Source organism: Drosophila persimilis, unplaced genomic scaffold (genome assembly GCF_003286085.1).
Source record: "Drosophila persimilis strain 14011-0111.01,24,50 unplaced genomic scaffold, DperRS2 tig00000124-arrow-pilon, whole genome shotgun sequence".
Taxonomy (NCBI): Eukaryota; Metazoa; Arthropoda; class Insecta; order Diptera; family Drosophilidae; genus Drosophila; species Drosophila persimilis.
Genome location: NW_020825294.1, coordinates 4,530,548 through 4,551,007, shown reverse-complemented (window position 1 = coordinate 4,551,007; position 20,460 = coordinate 4,530,548). Strand labels below are relative to the sequence as shown.

Sequence of the window (20,460 nt, the reverse complement as noted above, 5' to 3'; positions counted from 1 at the left end):
GCGTAGTTAACGTACCTATACTAAGCATATAAAACCCCCAAGGAATAAATTTAGTTCCAACTTCTCCGAGTTTTCAAAGTCAACATTTCGCAGAAATATACCGCCAAAATGTGGCATTTGAAGGTATGGACAAAAGGCTGCCGTTTAATAGTTTATCTATAGATTTTTACAAACGATACCTTAAAAGTCACGTAGTTAATAAACCTATACTAAACATATACAAACCCCCAAGGAATAAATTAAGTTCCAACTTCACCGAGTTTCCAAAGTCAACATTTCGCAGAATTATACAGCCAAAATGTGGCATTTGAAGGTATGGACAAAAAGCTGCCCTTTAATAGTTTATCTATAGATTTTTACAAACGATACCTTAAAAGACGCGTAGTTAACGTACCTATACTAAGCATATAAAACCCCCAAGGAATAAATTTAGTTCCAACTTCTCCGAGTTCCCAAAGTCAACATTTCGCAGAAATATACCGCCAAAATGTGGCATTTGAAGGTATGGACAAAAGGCTGCCGTTTTATAGTTTATCTATAGATTTTTACAAGCGATACCTTAAAAGTCACGTAGTTAATAAACCTATACTAAGCATATAAAACCCCCAAGGAATAAATTTAGTTCCACCTTCTCCGAGTTTCCAAAGTCAACATTTCGCAGAATTATACCGCCAAAATGTGGCATTTGAAGGTATGGAGAAAAGGCTGCCCTTTAATAGTTTATCTATAGATTTTTACAAACGATACCTTAAAAGACGCGTAGTTAACGTACCTATACTAAGCATATAAAACCCCCAAGGAATAAATTTAGTTCCACCTTCTCCGAGTTTCCAAAGTCAACATTTCGCAGAATTATACAGCCAAAATGTGGCATTTGAAGGTATGGACAAAAAGTTGCCCTTTAATAATTTATCTATAGATTTTTACAAACGATACCTTAAAAGACGCGTAGTTAACGTACCTATACTGGGCATGTAAAATCCCCAAGGAATAAATTTAGTTCTAACTTCTCCGAGTTTCCAAAGTCAACATTTCGCAGAATTATACAGCCAAAATGTGGCATTTGAAGGTATGGACAAAAAGCTGCCCTTTAATAGTTTATCTATAGATTTTTACAAACGATACCTTAAAAGTCACGTAGTTAATAAACCTATACTAAACATATACAAACCCCCAAGGAATAAATTAAGTTCCAACTTCACCGAGTTTCCAAAGTCAACATTTCGCAGAATTATACCGCCAAAATGTGGCATTTGAAGGTATGGAGAAAAGGCTGCCCTTTAATAGTTTATCTATAGATTTTTACAAACGATACCTTAAAAGACGCGTAGTTAACGTACCTATACTAAGCATATAAAACCCCCAAGGAATAAATTTAGTTCCACCTTCTCCGAGTTTCCAAAGTCAACATTTCGCAGAATTATACCGCCAAAATGTGGCATTTGAAGGTATGGACAAAAGGCTGCCCTTTAATAGTTTATCTATAGATTTTTACAAGCGATACCTTAAAAGACGCGTAGTTAACGTACCTATACTAAGCATGTAAAACCCCCAAGGAATAAATTTAGTTCCAACATCTCCGAGTTTCCAAAGTCAACATTTCGCAGAATTATACAGCCAAAATGTGGCATTTGAAGGTATGGACAAAAGGCTGCCCTTTAATAGTTTATCTATAGATTTTTACAAGCGATACCTTAAAAGAAGCGTAGTTAACGTACCTATACTAAGCATATAAAACCCCCAAGGAATAAATTTAGTTCCAACTTCTCCGAGTTTCCAAAGTCAACATTTCGCAGAATTATACCGCCAAAATGTGGCATTTGAAGGTATGGACAAAAGGCTGCCGTTTAATAGTTTATCTATAGATTTTTACAAGCGATACCTTAAAAGAAGCGTTGTTAACGTACCTATACTAAGCATATAAAACCCCCAAAGGAATAAATTTAGTTCCACCTTCCCCGAGTTTCCAAAGTCAACATTTCGCAGAATTATACAGCCAAAATGTGGCATTTGAAGGTATGGACAAAAGGCTGCCCTTTAATAGTTTATCTATAGATTTTTACAAACGATACCTTACAGGATGCGTAGTTAACGTACCTATACTAAGCATATAAAACCCCCAAGGAATAAATTTAGTTCCACCTTCTCCGAGTTTGCGGCCCTCTACATGAAGGCGGTGGCGGCCCTAAAAGAGGTCTACCCAGGGGCGAAACTGGAGGCCGTGAAGTGGGAAGATGTCCCTAGTCGCCCGAGAGCCAGAGCGTGGGTCTCGGCTAAGCCTGCAGAGCCTGAGAAGATCCTCAGGATACTGCAGGTCTGCAACCCCCACCTTCCTACAGCCGATTGGAAGGTGGCAAAGGTGGAGGATATCCAAGGGCAGAGGCGCCAGATTATCCTCGTCCTAAATGAGGAATCAATAGATCTCCTCGCAAAGTCGGACGGTGTAGTGGATTATGGCTATAAGAAGGTCACCATATCCACGTACAAGTCCGATCGCAAGGGCAGGCAAGCGGAGGTCGAGCCAGACCCGGAGCTGCCGGAGATCCCGAAAGAGGGGGCCTCGTGCGAGGAAGATAACCCGGCGTCGGATGCGGCGTCCTTGATGTCGGACGACATCCTGGACGACTACGCGTTCGACGAGAGCGACCTAGCCAGAGGTCTCAGCCATATCATTGTCGGGGAGGAGCCGGAGTCCCCTGACAGCGATCCAGAAGTAACAATGGTGGAGGCGAGCCTCAGGAATGTCGTTGACGCTCCTGCAGATAAACCTCCACCATTGTAAGGCAGCATGCGCTGCTCTACTGCTCCACCTGGATCCTCGGAAACAGGGTCTCCGGTCTGAGTACTTCTGATTACAAGCTATATGTAGCTGAAACCACAGGTAAAACTCGTACCTGCATTCTTGCAAAAAGAGAGTTGCACTTATTTTTGCTCCCAAATTTCAGCAATGAAGACCACACCGCAGTGAGCCTCGAAGGCCAGGAGCGCTCACTGAGGATCTGCTCCGCATACATGGGGCATGAACAACCAGACCCCCCTCCACACGCGCCTCTCCGGGCTCTAATCGCAGACTGCTCGGCCAAGGACATCGGCCTAATTGTGGGGTGTGATGCCAATGCACATCACTGTCAGTGGGGAAGCACTGACACAAACGAAAGGGGTGAGTACCTTTTCAGTTACTTACTGACCACACAGATGGTCTTATTAAACCGGGGTAGTGATCCCACCTTTATCATTAAAAACCGCAAGGAGGTCCTGGACCTCACGCTTGCCTCTCATGAGATACAGCGTAACATTGTATCCTGGAGGGTCCTGGAAGAGCACTCCTTCTCGGACCACAGGTACGTGGAAACTGTCTTCTCCTTCTCAGTGCCGAAGCCAGTCCGATTCCGGAACATCAGGCGGACAAACTGGACTCGGTATTCTGACTACCTCTGTCGTGTTCTCCCTGAGCCCCCATCTGAGGAGGAGTTCTCCACGGAGGCCACGACTCGTCTTCTTAAGATCTTTACCGACGCCTGCAATAAGGCGCTCGACAAAGCATGCCCCTCTGGCAAGAACAGAGGCCGGAAGAAACCTGAATGGTGGAATCCGAAACTGGGTGAACTCCGGAAAGCCTCCCGGAGACTCTTCAATAAAGCTAAGGCTGAAAACGTTGAGCAAAACTGGGCCGAGTACAAAGCCAGTCTGTCAACCTACAACAAAGAACTTAGAAAAGCCAAACGCGCCTCCTGGCGTAAGTTCTGCAGCGAAATCGAGAGTAACTCAGAAGCCTCACGCTTGCGCAGAGTTCTCTCGAAGACAACACCCACCCTGGGCTACTTGAAGAACACCGACCAGTCGTGGACTACGTCCAGCGAGGAGTCGCTAAATCTTCTCCTAAATACCCACTTCCCTGGCTGCGATGAAAACAGACCCAACTACCTCGCGCCTCCTTCCGTCGCCTCAAATGCCATCCTGAGACTGCTAAGCCAGGAGAACATTTCCTGGGCGATCAGAAGTTTTAAACCCTACAAGTCCGCGGGGCCAGACGGCATTTTCCCTGCCCAACTGATTCACGCGGGACACAAAGCCATTAACTGGCTCAAAATAATCTACGAGGGAATCTTCTCCCACGGGTGCATTCCTGACACCTGGCTTCAGACCAAAGTCGTATTCATACCCAAGGCAGGCAAGCCCTCGCACACTGCCCCAAGATTTCAGACCCATAAGTCTATCGTCTTTTCTTCTAAAGGCGATGGAGCGGCTCCTGGGGCTGCATCTAACGGCGTGCATTCCGTCCAGTCTGATCTCAGACTCCCAGCATGCCTATCGGAAGGGAAGATCCACCGAAACGGCCCTACACTCGATCACATCGATCATCGAAGCGTCCCTTAATTTTAAGGAGTACACCCTATTAGCCTTCCTCGACATAGAAGGCGCCTTTAACAACATCCTTCCGACCGCCATCACGGGCGCACTGACGGATCTGGGCGTTGACTCCAGGACGGTGAGCTTGATCGATCAGATGCTACAATGCAGGACGGTTGAGGCATCACTGGGGACGTCAACGTGTACCAGATTTGTCAGCAGAGGCACACCGCAGGGCGGAGTCCTCTCGCCCCTCCTATGGAACGTGGCAGTGAACACACTGCTGCGGGAGATAGAGGGGGGTGGCTGCCGCGTGGTGGCGTACGCGGACGACGTTGCCATAGCATTCTCCGGAAAATTTCCGCAGACGTTGTGTGAGTGCATGACAAGTACTCTCACGAAAATGTCGAAATGGGCAGAAAAATGCGGGTTAGGCGTCAACCCGTCTAAAACGGAACTGGTGCTTTTCACTAGGAAGTACAAAGTTCCGGCACTGATTCCCCCAAGACTATGTGGGGAAACGCTAGTCTTCAGCAACAACGCCAAGTATCTTGGCCTTATCCTCGATAGAAAGCTCGATTGGAAATTGAGCATAGAGGATAGAGTAAAGAAGGCCACAGTGGCCCTCTATACTTGCAGGAAAGCCATCGGACTAAAATGGGGAATGACCCCATATATAGTTCGGTGGCTCTACACCGCCATCATACGACCAATCATGCTCTATGGAGTGGTGGTATGGTGGCCAGCCTTGGACAAAAGGACAGGCCTCAATAAACTCAGCAGAGTTCAACGCATGGCAGAGCTATGCATAACCGGCGGGCTACGCACTACTCCAGGGGAAGCCCTGGATACTGTGCTGGACCTCCTCCCGGTTGATCTCATGGGAAAGAAGGTGGCAACACTTTCCGCCCTCCGAATGAGAGAAGCCAGACTGTGGAAAGCATCCGCGGTTGGGCACTCGGGAATCCTGATGAGACTCCCGCAATTACCAGAGAGGACAGATTACTGTATCCCCAGTGATCACCTCTCGACGCCCTTCCAGGTATCAATCCCATCTAGGGAGGACTGGGAGATGGGCGAACCAGGGCCTGCAAATGCGGTCCACTTCTACACTGATGGCTCAAAGCTAGACGGCCGCGTGGGAGGCGGAGTCTACTGCAGCGAGCTGAACATCAGTCATTGCTTCAGGCTCCCGGATCACTGTAGTGTGTTCCAAGCGGAGGTTGAAGCCATCAAGGAGGCCATTTCGATCGTCTCCAAACTACTCCTAGATACGCACTTAGTGTGCGTCTTCTCGGACAGCCAAGCAGCTATCAAAGCTCTAGGCTCAATATCGTCGAACTCAGCGACTGTAAATGACTGCCGCAGGTCTCTGCACGAGATCGCAGAGCAGTTAGATCTCTTCCTTATATGGGTCCCCGGCCACAGGGACATCGAGGGGAATGACGCCGCCGACGAGCTAGCCAGGCAGGGTACTACGATTCCTCTCCTATCGGAGAGGGAGCAAGTAGCGATGCCTTTGGCTACGTGCAGGCTCCTAACGCACGAATTGTTCGAGCAAAATGCCAATAGGAGATGGCAGCAAACCGTTTCCTGTAAAGTCTCAAGATTGATATGGCCATATCGATCGAAGAAGCGCTCAGCAGAGCTGTATAAACTCAGCAGAGCACAGTGCTCTGCAGTTACTAGAGCCATTACGGGACACTGGCAGATCGGCACTCACGCCTCTAGACTGTCAATCCCTCACAACGACTTCTGCAGGAGTTGTCGCGACGAGGAGGAGGAGGAATCGGTCCCCCACTTCTTCTGCCACTGCCCAGCCCTTGGAAATCGTCGTCTTCGTATTCTCGGGGCCGCTTTCCTCACGGACATTTCGGACCTATCCGTAATCAAACCAGGGACCTTGTCCAAATACATCCAAGCCACCGGATGGGACTGCCCTTAACCTGCAGTAGTATGCTCTCACGGTTCGGGCAACGCGAAGGGGCACATGCCCATGCGGCAACACAACGGACCTGTTTATAGGTCCAAGTGAGCTTGGGGGCGGGAGGCTCTTATCCCCCCCCCTCCCGGCTACCGCTTTAACCTAACCTAACCTAACCTTCTCCGAGTTTCCAAAGTCAACATTTCGCAGAATTATACAGCCAAAATGTGGCATTTGAAGGTATGGACAAAAAGCTGCCGTTTAATAGTTTATCTATAGATTTTTACAAACGATACCTTTAAAGACGCGTAGTTAACGTACCTATACTAAGCATATAAAACCCCCAAGGAATAAATTTAGTTCCACCTTCTCCGAGTTTCCAAAGTCAACATTTCGCAGAATTATACCGCCAAAATGTGGCATTTGAAGGTATGGACAAAAAGCTGCCCTTTCATAGTTTATCTATAGATTTTTACAAACGATACCTTAAAAGACGCGTAGTTAACGTACCTATACTAAGCATATAAAACCCCCAAGGAATAAATTTAGTTCCAACTTCTCCGAGTTTCCAAAGTCAACATTTCGCAGAATTATACCGCCAAAATGTGGCATTTGAAGGTATGGACAAAAGGCTGCCCTTTAATAGTTTATCTATAGATTTTTACAAACGATACCTTAAAAGACGCGTAGTTAACGTACCTATACTAAGCATATAAAACCCCCAAGGAATAAATTTAGTTCCAACTTCTCCGAGTTTCCAAAGTCAACATTTCGCAGAATTATACCGCCAAAATGTGGTATTTGAAGGTATGGACCAAAGGCTGCCGTTGGATAGTTTATCTATAGATTTTTACAAACGATACCTTAAAAGACGCGTAGTTAACGTACCTATACTAAGCATAGAAAACCCCCAAGGAATAAATTTAGTTCCAACTTCTCCGAGTTTCCAAAGTCAACATTTCGCAGAACTATACCGCCAAAATGTGGCATTTGAAGGTATGGACAAAAGGCTGCCCTTTAATAATTTATCTATAGATTTTTACAAACAATACCTTAAAGGACGCGTAGTTAACGTACCTATACTAAGCATATAAAACCCCCAAGGAATAAATTTAGTTCCACCTTCTCCGAGTTTCCAAAGTCAACATTTCGCAGAATTATACAGCCAAAATGTGGCATTTGAAGGTATGGACAAAAAGTTGCCCTTTAATAATTTATCTATAGATTTTTACAAACGATACCTTAAAAGACGCGTAGTTAACGTACCTATACTGGGCATGTAAAATCCCCAAGGAATAAATTTAGTTCTAACTTCTCCGAGTTTCCAAAGTCAACATTTCGCAGAATTATACCGCCAAAATGTGGCATTTGAAGGTATGGACAAAAGGCTGCCCTTTAATAGTTTATCTATAGATTTTTACAAACGATACCTTAAAAGACGCGTAGTTAACGTACCTATACTAAGCATATAAAACCCCCAAGGAATAAATTTAGTTCCAACTTCTCCGAGTTTCCAAAGTCAACATTTCGCAGAATTATACCGCCAAAATGTGGCATTTGAAGGTATGGACAAAAGGCTGCCCTTTAATAGTTTATCTATAGATTTTTACAAACGATACCTTAAAAGACGCGTAGTTAACGTACCTATACTAAGCATATAAAACCCCCAAGGAATAAATTTAGTTCCAACTTCTCCGAGATTCCAAAGTCAACATTTCGCAGAAATATACCGCCAAAATGTGGCATTTGAAGGTATGGACAAAAGGCTGCCGTTTAATAGTTTATCTATAGATTTTTACAAACGATACCTTAAAAGTCACGTAGTTAATAAACCTATACTAAACATATACAAACCCCCAAGGAATAAATTAAGTTCCAACTTCACCGAGTTTCCAAAGTCAACATTTCGCAGAATTATACAGCCAAAATGTGGCATTTGAAGGTATGGACAAAAAGCTGCCCTTTAATAGTTTATCTATAGATTTTTACAAACGATACCTTAAAAGACGCGTAGTTAACGTACCTATACTAAGCATATAAAACCCCCAAGGAATAAATTTAGTTCCAACTTCTCCGAGTTTCCAAAGTCAACATTTCGCAGAAATATACCGCCAAAATGTGGCATTTGAAGGTATGGACAAAAGGCTGCCGTTTTATAGTTTATCTATAGATTTTTACAAGCGATACCTTAAAAGTCACGTAGTTAATAAACCTATACTAAGCATATAAAACCCCCAAGGAATAAATTTAGTTCCACCTTCTCCGAGTTTCCAAAGTCAACATTTCGCAGAATTATACAGCCAAAATGTGGCATTTGAAGGTATGGACCAAAGGCTGCCGTTTAATAGTTTATCTATAGATTTTTACAAACGATACCTTTAAAGACGCGTAGTTAACGTACCTATACTAAGCATATAAAACCCCCAAGGAATAAATTTAGTTCCACCTTCTCCGAGTTTCCAAAGTCAACATTTCGCAGAATTATACCGCCAAAATGTGGCATTTGAAGGTATGGACAAAAAGCTGCCCTTTCATAGTTTATCTATAGATTTTTACAAACGATACCTTAAAAGACGCGTAGTTAACGTACCTATACTAAGCATATAAAACCCCCAAGGAATAAATTTAGTTCCAACTTCTCCGAGTTTCCAAAGTCAACATTTCGCAGAATTATACCGCCAAAATGTGGCATTTGAAGGTATGGACAAAAGGCTGCCCTTTAATAGTTTATCTATAGATTTTTACAAACGATACCTTAAAAGACGCGTAGTTAACGTACCTATACTAAGCATATAAAACCCCCAAGGAATAAATTTAGTTCCAACTTCTCCGAGTTTCCAAAGTCAACATTTCGCAGAATTATACCGCCAAAATGTGGTATTTGAAGGTATGGACCAAAGGCTGCCGTTGGATAGTTTATCTATAGATTTTTACAAACGATACCTTAAAAGACGCGTAGTTAACGTACCTATACTAAGCATAGAAAACCCCCAAGGAATAAATTTAGTTCCAACTTCTCCGAGTTTCCAAAGTCAACATTTCGCAGAACTATACCGCCAAAATGTGGCATTTGAAGGTATGGACAAAAGGCTGCCCTTTAATAATTTATCTATAGATTTTTACAAACAATACCTTAAAGGACGCGTAGTTAACGTACCTATACTAAGCATATAAAACCCCCAAGGAATAAATTTAGTTCCACCTTCTCCGAGTTTCCAAAGTCAACATTTCGCAGAATTATACAGCCAAAATGTGGCATTTGAAGGTATGGACAAAAAGTTGCCCTTTAATAATTTATCTATAGATTTTTACAAACGATACCTTAAAAGACGCGTAGTTAACGTACCTATACTGGGCATGTAAAATCCCCAAGGAATAAATTTAGTTCTAACTTCTCCGAGTTTCCAAAGTCAACATTTCGCAGAATTATACAGCCAAAATGTGGCATTTGAAGGTATGGACAAAAAGCTGCCCTTTAATAGTTTATCTATAGATTTTTACAAACGATACCTTAAAAGTCACGTAGTTAATAAACCTATACTAAACATATACAAACCCCCAAGGAATAAATTTAGTTCCAACTTCTCCGAGTTTCCAAAGTCAACATTTCGCAGAATTATACCGCCAAAATGTGGCATTTGAAGGTATGGACAAAAAGCTGCCGTTTAATAGTTTATCTATAGATTTTTACAAACGATACCTTTAAAGACGCGTAGTTAACGTACCTATACTAAGCATATAAAACCCCCAAGGAATAAATTTAGTTCCAACTTCTCCGAGTTTCCAAAGTCAACATTTCGCAGAATTATACCGCCAAAATGTGGCATTTGAAGGTATGGACAAAAGGCTGCCGTTTAATAGTTTATCTATAGATTTTTACAAACGATACCTTAAAAGACGCGTAGTTAACGTACCTATACTAAGCATGTAAAACCCCCAAGGAATAAATTTAGTTCCAACTTCTCCGAGTTTCCAAAGTCAACATTTCGCAGAAATATACCGCCAAAATGTGGCATTTGAAGGTATGGACAAAAGGCTGCCGTTTAATAGTTTATCTATAGATTTTTACAAACAATACCTTAAAAGACGCGTAATTAACGTACCTATACCAAAAAAATACAAAGCCCTAAAGAATAAATTCATTTCGAAGTTTTCCGAGTTTTCAAAGTCAAAATTTTCGCAAAAATATTACACAAAATTAAAATAATTGAACCATAAAAAAGTTTCAATATTTTTAAAAATGTTATAAGCCCTTTTGTAGGATTGGTTTTGCTTGAAATATTGTATTTTTGATGTTACACTATTTTTTCCCCGCTGTGATTTTGCTCTTTTTTAAAAGGTGGACTACCTTCTTTTTTCACGTAACTTAAGTATCTGACATCTAGTTTTATTGAACTTTGTCATTCCGTAAAGCCGAAAAAGGCAGCTATAAATCGAATACATGCACTTTGTAGCTTTCGCTTACCTTTTCGAAAATATTAAGCTTTCCAACTAACAATGGAGAATTTCTTGTGGTATATTTAATTTACGCGGTATATTAAATATGTACATGCATGCATACATATGTACATTCCAACGGTAAACTGTGTCTGTGTAATGGCTGCCGAGCTTGGCCCGTTTTACAGAAAAAAACACAAACTAAATATTATCCTGCATTCATATATAGTTGCGAATAGTGTGCATAATATTATGTACTATATTACAGCCAGAAGGCTAATATTTTCTTCGATTTAAATAAGCTGCCGTCCATAAAATTGTACATATACAAATATGTACGGTAAACTGTGTTTTGTCTGTGTATTAGCTTCGGCGTCTGTTGATGTGCGTTTTGCAGAGACAAACACATGCAAATTGCATTCATTTCATTCCATAGCATCAACATTTGTATTATGAACAAATAAACACTCAACTTACTTGTCAAAAACGTATTTTTTGTCCACATGCGAGTACATTGAGTTATTTCGGAATTCCATAGTCCAATCAGCACGGTTATCGCATACGAATCGCTTTTGATTGCCAAAAACTATTTTCTCAGGAAATAAAACGCGAGCTGGGATGTCCACCAAAGCTGTATCAAGTTCAATATTCCACGATTTTAACACATCCATGCTCTCTTTCGACGATTGCAAGCGCTTGTTGAATGCGCGCAGGCGTTCAATGCGACGGTCCGGATTCAATCTGGTAAACTCGCTCATTGCTTTCATTAATCTAATTTAAGAGTAACGAACCAATTTTGATATTAGAAATATTAACAACAAAAACTTTGAATAGAATAAAAGACATACTGAAAATTTGCTCGCATAGCATCAGTCATTCCAGTAGCTCGAGCCAATTCGGGAACTAGCATAATAAGCTGATCCGTGCCACCACGAATGTTTTTCTCGGTAGGTCGTGACACCACCAATGGCTGCTTATGGTCACGAATTGTGATATTATATCTCTAAAAATCGAAATAGTAGAACAGTAAAATGATTTCTAAAATTAAACAAAAGATTAAATTACTATTTGCCTTAACATTGTACATTCCAATTTCTGTTGATCGCGTTTTGATGCTCTTTTATATAGGATCATTCTTTATGATTCAATACCTTTATGATTTTCGGTTGTAAACGGAAGAACATTTGCGGTGCTCATACATTAATAGTGTAACAAAACTAGGTGCTCAAGGGGCGAAACTCCAGGTGCACTTAAACTTGCTTTTTATGTATTTTGTGTATTTTTGTACCGATGTAATAATACCTTTATGAAAACTTACCTTTTTATAATATTCCACATACGATATATCTCCATCTTTAGTGTTAAACTTACACAAGGGGTTCAATCCAAAGTCGACATCATCGATGCGATAGGTTTTATTGTTGTAATCAGTAAGACATATCATACCTGGGGAAGAGAATAAATGCGTAAATATACAACCATCAATAAGTTGTACCTGCTAAAAAGTATATATATTGCTTTAGTAAGTGTTACGACTGCAGAGTTAGTAAACGCCCCAATTTTTATAGTTTTTTCGTTCGGTTATCCTAAGAAACAACCTACAGTCATACCTTTTGAGTTGCAATAGCTCGACTTAATCCTGAGATTTTGCCTTTTCACATCTACTAATATTTTGTGTATAACAAATGCAATTACGAGTCATTAATCTAATTGGTCGCACAGGCTTATGCACAAATTTATGTATATATGCATATGTAAATATGGAAGTCTCACCCATTACTTGGCGTCGAAAAGCATCTTTAAAGTTTTCGGTATCCCGAATCGCCTCACTTAGGATGTCATACAAGGTATCCGTTCTCATTACCTTATGAACGACCTCGGCACACAATAATATATCAGACTCGTGTTGACGAATCGATGTTTGATATCCAGGCCACAATTCCACGCGGTAATTATTAAGTTTAATCTTTAGCAGAAATTAAAACACAACCGTCGTTATTTTTCGTTTGTAAAGATATTTCAAACATTTTAATAATAATATAATAATAAGAATTGTGAAATTTGTGTTTTCCCTGATTTGATTTTTGCTACGTACGCTACTGAAAATAATTGCCGTCGCAGCAGCCAACAATGAGCCAATATTTTTAGATTATTAATAGCAGCAGAAAAAACTTATTGCAAGTTGTCAATAACTAATAACATCTAGTTCGTTTTTTGACCCTCAAACACTTTTAAAGTGAGAGTCAAAATAAAAGATTTTTACCAAAGTTTTGCATCCAGCCATTCCCACGCCGATTTCAGGGAAACCGGGAATATTTTAATGCGACTAAATTTATATTTCTGCGCATGGTAAGATAATAGAAACGGCACTATCTGTTTGGTATTTTTCAAAATTTTCTTCAAAATTAAATTTATAATAATTTCTTTGGTTTTGCATCCTTTAATGCGGATAATGTTGGTGACTTCATCATTACATTCGAGTAAAAAAACCAATGCATACGATGATGGAAAGGCATTATGTTAGGGAGCCATTATGTTACAGCTTGGTAGGATTCGAATGCCGGTTTTTTTTACCATTCATGCAGATTTCAACTAGGTACACATAAGATTAAGATTGAGAGGCGTTAAGATTAAAATTTTTGGTTCACATTTACATATTAGAGAAATAATTCCTGCTGCTGTAACAATATGAAAATCCATATAAAAATGGTATAAATATATATTTACATGGCAAGTATATTAATTAAATTCATTTTTGTTAGTGCAAAGTGACGTACCTTCGCCTTAGCATCATAATAGTTGCGGGATACAAGCTGGAGACTAAGACTCTCCATTGCTTTTCGTAAGAGAAGATTAAGCACTTGGAATTGTTGATTGTCAGCTGCTTCAACTAAACCAACATACTTAATTTTGATGGTAATGTTCTCTCCTGCGTGATTTTTTGTCACTAATTCCTTGAAGTTGAACTGAGTTGTGCAGAATAAAATAGTTCCGTCGAAAATGTATCCACCCAATATGTTTTTATGTTCGTAAAGGTACCCACGACGGTAACGTGTGTTGTCGACTTCAGGTTCAAAATCAACCCGGTACTGGAAAATGGTCCAGCATGGACGTTTTAACAGCTTAAAATAATTGGTTTGGACATTTATTTTCGTGCCGCTGATTCCAGCTTTGGTTGTAAGTCCCTGAGGACGAGAGTGCACAACTTCAGTTATTACGCGTCGTCCACGTACAGACCCACGAGGATCGCCTAGTAAGAAAAACATTGGAAATTAAATTAATCACAAAAAGAACAAAACCAATACCTTCAATGGCTTGAGCTTCAGTATCCTTAGACTTGGGTATGACCTCCGACGTTTTTAACGCGTCCGCTGGGGGGACAGGTTTATCCGGACGAGCCTCGTTAGAAGATTGCCCCTACAAAGCGATAAATTCGTATGTTTTTACATAAATGCTTATATTCTATACCAAATAAGAGACAGAATAACACAAAATAGTTCAACAGAACAGGAGTTTTAGCTTCGTTAAAAAAGGCCAAAAAGGGATTTTGCTCCGTTGGAACACACATTTCTGGAGAGAACCAACTATAGAGCTTGAAATGAAGAACCGGTTAAATATTTAAAAAAATTCGGGATAAAAGATGGTTTTTGATTTTATCAGGACAACAAAAATCGTGAATTCCTTGAATTTTTCTAATTTAATTATGTCCCTCCTTGATGAATTCTTCGGTTCAAAAGCCTGACTTTAAAAGGCATTGAGAATTTGTGACTGATATTGTTTGGAAAAGGTTATAAACAATAAGGAGGGCATACCCAATATTAATTTCTAGTTCAAAAGTAAAATAAAAACGGGGGGAACGTTGCGAGTTGCTGCTATGGCCGCAGCTCCATACTTATAGCCAATACTTAGACAGTATGACTTCCCTGCGCCAGAGGACGATTACATTGAACAACAAAAACTGTGTGAGAGAGGAAAAAATCTTGAAATTAAATGATCTGATCCAGATTCGCCAATTTGTATCTTCAAAATTGTGGATGCCACAGTTGTTCGCCCCATGTGGGGGAGGAAAGAGGCGTTGCAAAAGAAAACGTTTGAAACAAACTTGATTCAGTGTGATATAACAGGAGTCTGGGTACAAAATTTGGTTGCTCTAGATCTTAGTATCTGTGAGAACTAGGCATCGAACAAGACAGACAGGCAAAAGTGGCTCAATCAACTCGGCTATCGAAAACGCTTCCTTTCCCACTTTCTCCACAATCTAATATTCCACAATACTCTTTTTGAGTATTTGTACATGAATGCTACATAAATGCTCTCACAGACTAGCTTTTCGACCGATCCAATTTGAACTCCATTCGCTTAGTTACATATGCATAAACCCAGCACATATGTATTAATAGGTTTGTGTTATGGTTTTAAACATGTTTAGAGACAGATATTATAACATAGCAGGCCAAGAAACCCACACTAATTCTATGCAAATTTCAGCACGACGGTTATCCAAAGCGCAATTATTCGGGATTGATAGAAGTATTGATCCAAAAGCATAAAGTGGAAATACGTACATACGTACGTTCATTCAGTATTTGCAAAAACAATATAATATTGTATACTTTTAGCACATGCAAAGTTATACAAACTTGAACATCAAAGTTTTCTAAAGACACATTCAAGAATAGGTGCACCAATTAAGCTGTTCAGTAAAAAGCTGCAATATTATTCCGGTAACCATTTATATACATCACTTTTTTAACATGTTAATACACAAATTAAAGTGAAATTACTTAATTACTGTGAATTTGAGTTCTGTATGTTTAAAAAAACGCGATGTGCAAACTATATATCAATACTGCCTGTAAAGCATATACATACATTGTATTTAATTTAGTTTTCTTACCAACTGCAGACCCAAGCCACGGTTTGCATCGTCCTTCTGTTTTGTTCCGCGCCCGCGTCCACGAGAATGCCCAGAATTTGTTGGTAAATCATTCATTTTCCGTTGAATAATTTCCGTCGTCCACCGTCAAAGTTTTAAAATTACCCCAGGGCTGAATACGCAAGTTTTACACTTCCATTTGCTATCGATGTCAAAATATCGTTTGCAGTTATTGGCATTTTCAAAAATTAAATGATACTGTGGTCATACTGTAATACTGTTCAGGAACAGGTAGGAATGGAATACTTTTTTTTGCAAATTACCTATAAATGCATATTCAAATGAAAACGGGACAGTCGTTTACATTTAAATTTAAAAAAGTTAAAGTTGGTGACTTCAACTTGCCAGGAACAGTTTGGTCTTCGGTAAACGAGTCTAGTATCCTAGTGCCCATGTCACGACATGACTTTGTTGACGGCTTGCTTGACCTGTCCCTGTCTCAAGTCAATCATGTGAAAAATTCCTTGGGTCGTTTGCTTGATCTATGCTTTGTATCGGATCCGACCATAGTGTTGTTAACCCGAGCCCTTCCGCTCACTATACCTGAAGACGCCTACCACCCTACTTTCGAGGTGTCGCTAGATATAGGACCAACTGTATTGATATAGGACCAACTGGTCGAGTGGACTACCTGAACGTGTCCGCTGCTTTCGTAAAGCCGAGTTTACGAAGCTTAATAACCTCATTAGGGATTTTGATTGGTCCGTTTTGTACTTGTGCACTGATGTCACAAAAGGCACAACAATTTTTTACAATGCTCTTGGCACATTTTTTGATTTTTGTGTCCCGCTTTCTTGTCCGATTAGATCTGGAAAACCCCCTTGGTTTACCAAAGAGAGCACACCCATCCTCGCTATCATTTTGTAATACGTCGGCAAATAATGATCAGGCAATTGCCGATCTTTTTGCCCAGTTTTTCCAAACCACCTATTCTGAGGAAAGCTACCATACGGTTTACCGAGATCGAACGGCATTTTCAGTCCCTTGTTAAATGAATGTTCCCTACTTCATTATCTTCGACTAGTTAAGCCAGTGTTTTCACCGGGTCCAGGCGGGGTTCCAGGTTGTGTACTCAGGTACTGCGCTGAGGCTCTGTGTGGACCTTTGCTTAAACTATTCACCCTATCCATTGATTCCTCTTGCTTCCCCCCAATCTGGAAGGAACCGTTTATAATTCCTCTCCATAAAAAAGGTAGCAAGTCTGATGCAAAAAATTATAGAGGTATAGCAAAGTTATCCGCTATTCCCAAAATGTTTGAGAAGGTTTTAACTCCGCACTTGCAACATCTCTTCAAGTCACTTATATCTACAACTCAGCATGGATTTATAAGGCGGCGATCAATCACCACGAACGTGTTAGAGTTTACCTCTTCGGTTTCTTCGGGAGTACCACAGGGCAGCCATCTAGGCCCCTTACTCTTCACACTCTTTATTAATGACTTGCCTTCAGTATTAACATACTCTCGAGTACTTATGTATGCGGATGATGTTGAACTCTGTGTCCAGTACAAGGACATTTCATTTCATTCTCGCTTGCAATCCGATCTCAATAGCTTTCTGTCATGGTGTTGTGCAAACTTGTTACACCTTAATGCCTCGAAATGCAAAGTTATGACATTTCATCGTTCTAGCCCTTTGTTGGCTCCCTACACCCTATTTGGTCGTTCTCTTAAGAGAATTACCCTGGTGGATGTGTTATGTGTGTTATGTTAGACCCCAAGTTAAAGTTTTCCGAACTTATTTCTACCATGGTAAATAAGGCCATGGGCGTGCTTGGGTTTATAAAGAGGTGGTCAAAGGAATTTGACGACCCCTATATAACAAAGACTTTCTATACCTCGCTTGTTCGTCCGATCTTAGAATACGGCTCCTGTGTATGGTGCCCTCAGTACAAAGTACACCAGGACCGTATAGAATCAGTACAGAAAAACTTTTTACTCTTTGCTTTGCGGGGCCTTAACTGGAATGCGGGTGTAAGACTCCCATCTTACTCTAGTAGACAACTATTAGTAAACCTCCCATCCTTAGTTAACCGTAGAAAAATGCTTGGTGTGATATTTATGCACAACTTGATCAGGGGTGACATAGACAGCCCTGATCTGTTGAGCCGCATAAACTTCACGATTCCTATTAGACTGACTAGAAACTTTATACCGTTGTTCCTTCCACTTTGTAGATCGAATTATTCCTTGCATGAACCGTTTAGGGTCTTATGCTCGGATTATAATTCCCTCTACCATATTATATCCACCACTAATTCTTATTAAATCCTTACTAATCCTTACACACCTTTCTAGTAATTAGTAATTGTAGTGGTATTTGTATTTTGATTGCATGCTTAGTTTTTTAGTAAGTTTAGTGATAATTTTCCTCGAATGTTAGTCTAATAGCTATCTTTCTTGCATGTTCGCGTTCGGTTCGGCTACGCACCGCGCGTCATGCGGCAGCGCCCCTCGGTCGGAGGGCTGCGTTTTGCCTGGGATTCGCGCGTAACAGCCTTCTGCTGGTTTCACACGGGCCACTTGACAGTGCAGCAGGGTGACCGTTTTCGGTATTTTTTGAGGTCCCAATTGAGCCAACGGTATACTTACGGTATATGGTATACTTGATCAAGTTCATCAATCTATTAAAGTTAATTTTTAAAGGTATATTTAAGAGCAAAGGGTATAGAAAATTCCATACGCATTTATTCCAACGGATTGCATTTTAATCCTAGTCGCGGATTCACTTTCAAAAAATTTCTATATCGTCTGTATATTTACGGTATATTTTGGTAGATTTTCTGAGGGTCAGACGGTATAAAACCGCAGTCACACTGATAATCATAAACAAAGCTGCGTTTGGCGCCATTTTACTTAAAACTGTGTGTTTCATAGATAAAAATACGGTTTTGACAAGTAAGTTGAGTGTTTATTTGTTAATAATACAAATGTTGATGCTATGGAATGAAATCAATGCAATTTGCATGTGTTTGTCTCTGCAAAACGCACAGCAACAGACGCCGAAGCGAATACACAGACAAGACACAGTTTACTGTACATATTTGTATATGTATGTACATACATATGTACAATTTTATGGACGGCAACTTATTTAAATCGAAGAAAATATTAGCCTGCTGGCTGTAATATAGTACATAATATTATGCACACTATTCGCAACTATATATGAATGCAGGATAATATTTAGTTTGTGTTTTTTTCTGTAAAACGGGCCAAGCTCGGCAGCCATTACACAGACACAGTTAGTGGCACAGTATGGTTGTGGCTCAACAACTTTAAAAATTTGCGCCGCCATTAAAAGTGCTACCACATCTGACCAAAATATAATTATCATCAGTGTTTGCAAAGAGCCAAAACGAACAGGAATATCGAAAGGTGCTTGATTTTTATTTATATATATAGCATATATTTAGAGTTAAAAAACCCGTTGTATTATTAACATATTTTCATCCATATAACCATGTCATATAACCATATTGCATTTCCACTTGTGACCAAGTTTATACTACGAACAGCTGTACGCAGCAACAACAAAAACAAACAAACAAAATATAGTATTATGAATGAATTAACCGTCAGAGTGAGTGTGTTGGCATTCAAGTTGCTTACAAAACTCACAACTAAAAATCTACAGCTGGGCAGCTGTTCAGAACTACAAAATGTTGAAAGCTGGAAAACTTTTTGGGAGCTTGATTGGATCCGCGGGCGGCCGCATCGCCTTGCGGGAAGTGCACCTGAAACGCCGTGAGGTCTATTTGGTAGGTAAAACGAATACTCTGCTGCAACGAATTGCTTATGTAATCCTCCATTTTAGCAATGCTTTCGCATCCTGGGCGTCTGCGAGGGCGCGGATCAGAACACCGTGCGTCAGGCGTATTTGGATTTGGTGAAACGCGTCCATCCGGACTCTGGATGCGACGAGGCCAGTGCTGAACGCTTCCAACAGGTGGACGAGGCCTTTAAGCTGCTGCAGGAGAAGTTCGCGAAGGGTCGCCGCAACATCCAGGAGGACGAGGAGCAAGCCATGGAGTTTGACATCAAGCACACGGCCCCACAGCACCGACAGTATCTTTCCAACGAGGGCATTGGCGTGGGCACCCCCTTTCAGCGCCAGAAACAGTACCAGCAGGTGCGCGCCATGAAGGCCCAAGAGCGTGTCCTCGAGCATCGCATCGACAAGGCGGCCGCCGGCGACAGCGACCTCATATCCAAGGAGGGAAACCATTTTCAGAAGCACGCCATCAAAACCAAATACGGCATTGATCGTGTGGTGGAGGATCTCATCCAGGAGGCCATGTCCAAGGGCGACTTTAACAATCTCAACGGCTCTGGCAAGCCCCTGTCCTCCGCCCAGTCGCAGAATCCCTACCTGGACTTTACCACCCACAAACTGAACAAGATAATGCTCGACAATGGCTTCACACCGGAATGGATCACCCTCGGCAAGGAAATACGCGATGCACGGATGCAGCTATTGAAGACAGTGCGCAAGGAGCGCGTCTACTACGGCGATTGGCCGCTACAGAATGCCGAAGAGCAGGCCGCCTGGCTAAGGTTCACACAAGACCACGAGGAGGAGGTCCAGGAGCTGAACAAGATGATTGATAAGTACAATCTGATTGTGCCCATACTCAAGAATCAGTTCTTTCGCTATCGCCTGGACCGCGTGGCCGCCATGGTGTTTAAGGAGCCGGACTTAAAACGTAATCAGAAGCGTCCTGCAGTCCAATACAAAGCGAAGGATGAGCAGTCGGAAAACACTTTCAAAAGCAATATTTTCGACCTGATTACCCGTCTTTTGTGATTGATAT

General features: G+C 41.1%; 2 protein-coding genes across 2 annotated transcripts; one reads left to right on the top strand and one right to left on the bottom strand.

Moving 5' to 3' along the window:
- Positions 1 to 11,184: 11,184 nt before the first annotated feature.
- LOC6593682 (protein aubergine) lies at positions 11,185 to 15,748 on the bottom strand. The gene is made up of 7 exons (XM_002018724.2): positions 15,609 to 15,748; positions 14,017 to 14,128; positions 13,489 to 13,961; positions 12,485 to 12,677; positions 12,030 to 12,157; positions 11,560 to 11,714; positions 11,185 to 11,482 (listed from the first exon to the last, which is right to left on the bottom strand). Exons 1-7 carry the CDS (start codon positions 15,702 to 15,704, stop codon positions 11,185 to 11,187), a joined length of 1,455 nt encoding a protein of 484 aa, XP_002018760.1. The 5' UTR covers positions 15,705 to 15,748.
- A 3,482-nt stretch (positions 15,749 to 19,230) lies between these two features.
- On the top strand, positions 19,231 to 20,458 carry LOC6593683 (dnaJ homolog subfamily C member 28). Its single transcript, XM_002018725.2, has 2 exons — positions 19,231 to 19,407; positions 19,464 to 20,458. Exons 1-2 carry the CDS (start codon positions 19,309 to 19,311, stop codon positions 20,451 to 20,453), a joined length of 1,089 nt encoding a protein of 362 aa, XP_002018761.1. The 5' UTR covers positions 19,231 to 19,308; the 3' UTR covers positions 20,454 to 20,458.
- Positions 20,459 to 20,460: the final 2 nt, after the last annotated feature.

Excerpts from the sequence above, each read along its gene's own strand:
- LOC6593682 (XM_002018724.2), bottom strand. The coding sequence starts at position 15,704 with ATGAATGATTTACCAACAAATTCTGGGCATTCTCGTGGACGCGGGCGC. Across the intron at positions 12,678-13,488 it reads ATTATGATGCTAAGGCGAAG|ATTAAACTTAATAATTACCG; the intron begins GTACGTCACTTT and ends TTTCTGCTAAAG. Across the intron at positions 11,715-12,029 it reads ATGTGGAATATTATAAAAAG|AGATATAATATCACAATTCG; the intron begins GTAAGTTTTCAT and ends TTCGATTTTTAG.
- LOC6593683 (XM_002018725.2), top strand. The coding sequence starts at position 19,309 with ATGTTGAAAGCTGGAAAACTTTTTGGGAGCTTGATTGGATCCGCGGGC. Across the intron at positions 19,408-19,463 it reads AACGCCGTGAGGTCTATTTG|CAATGCTTTCGCATCCTGGG; the intron begins GTAGGTAAAACG and ends CCTCCATTTTAG.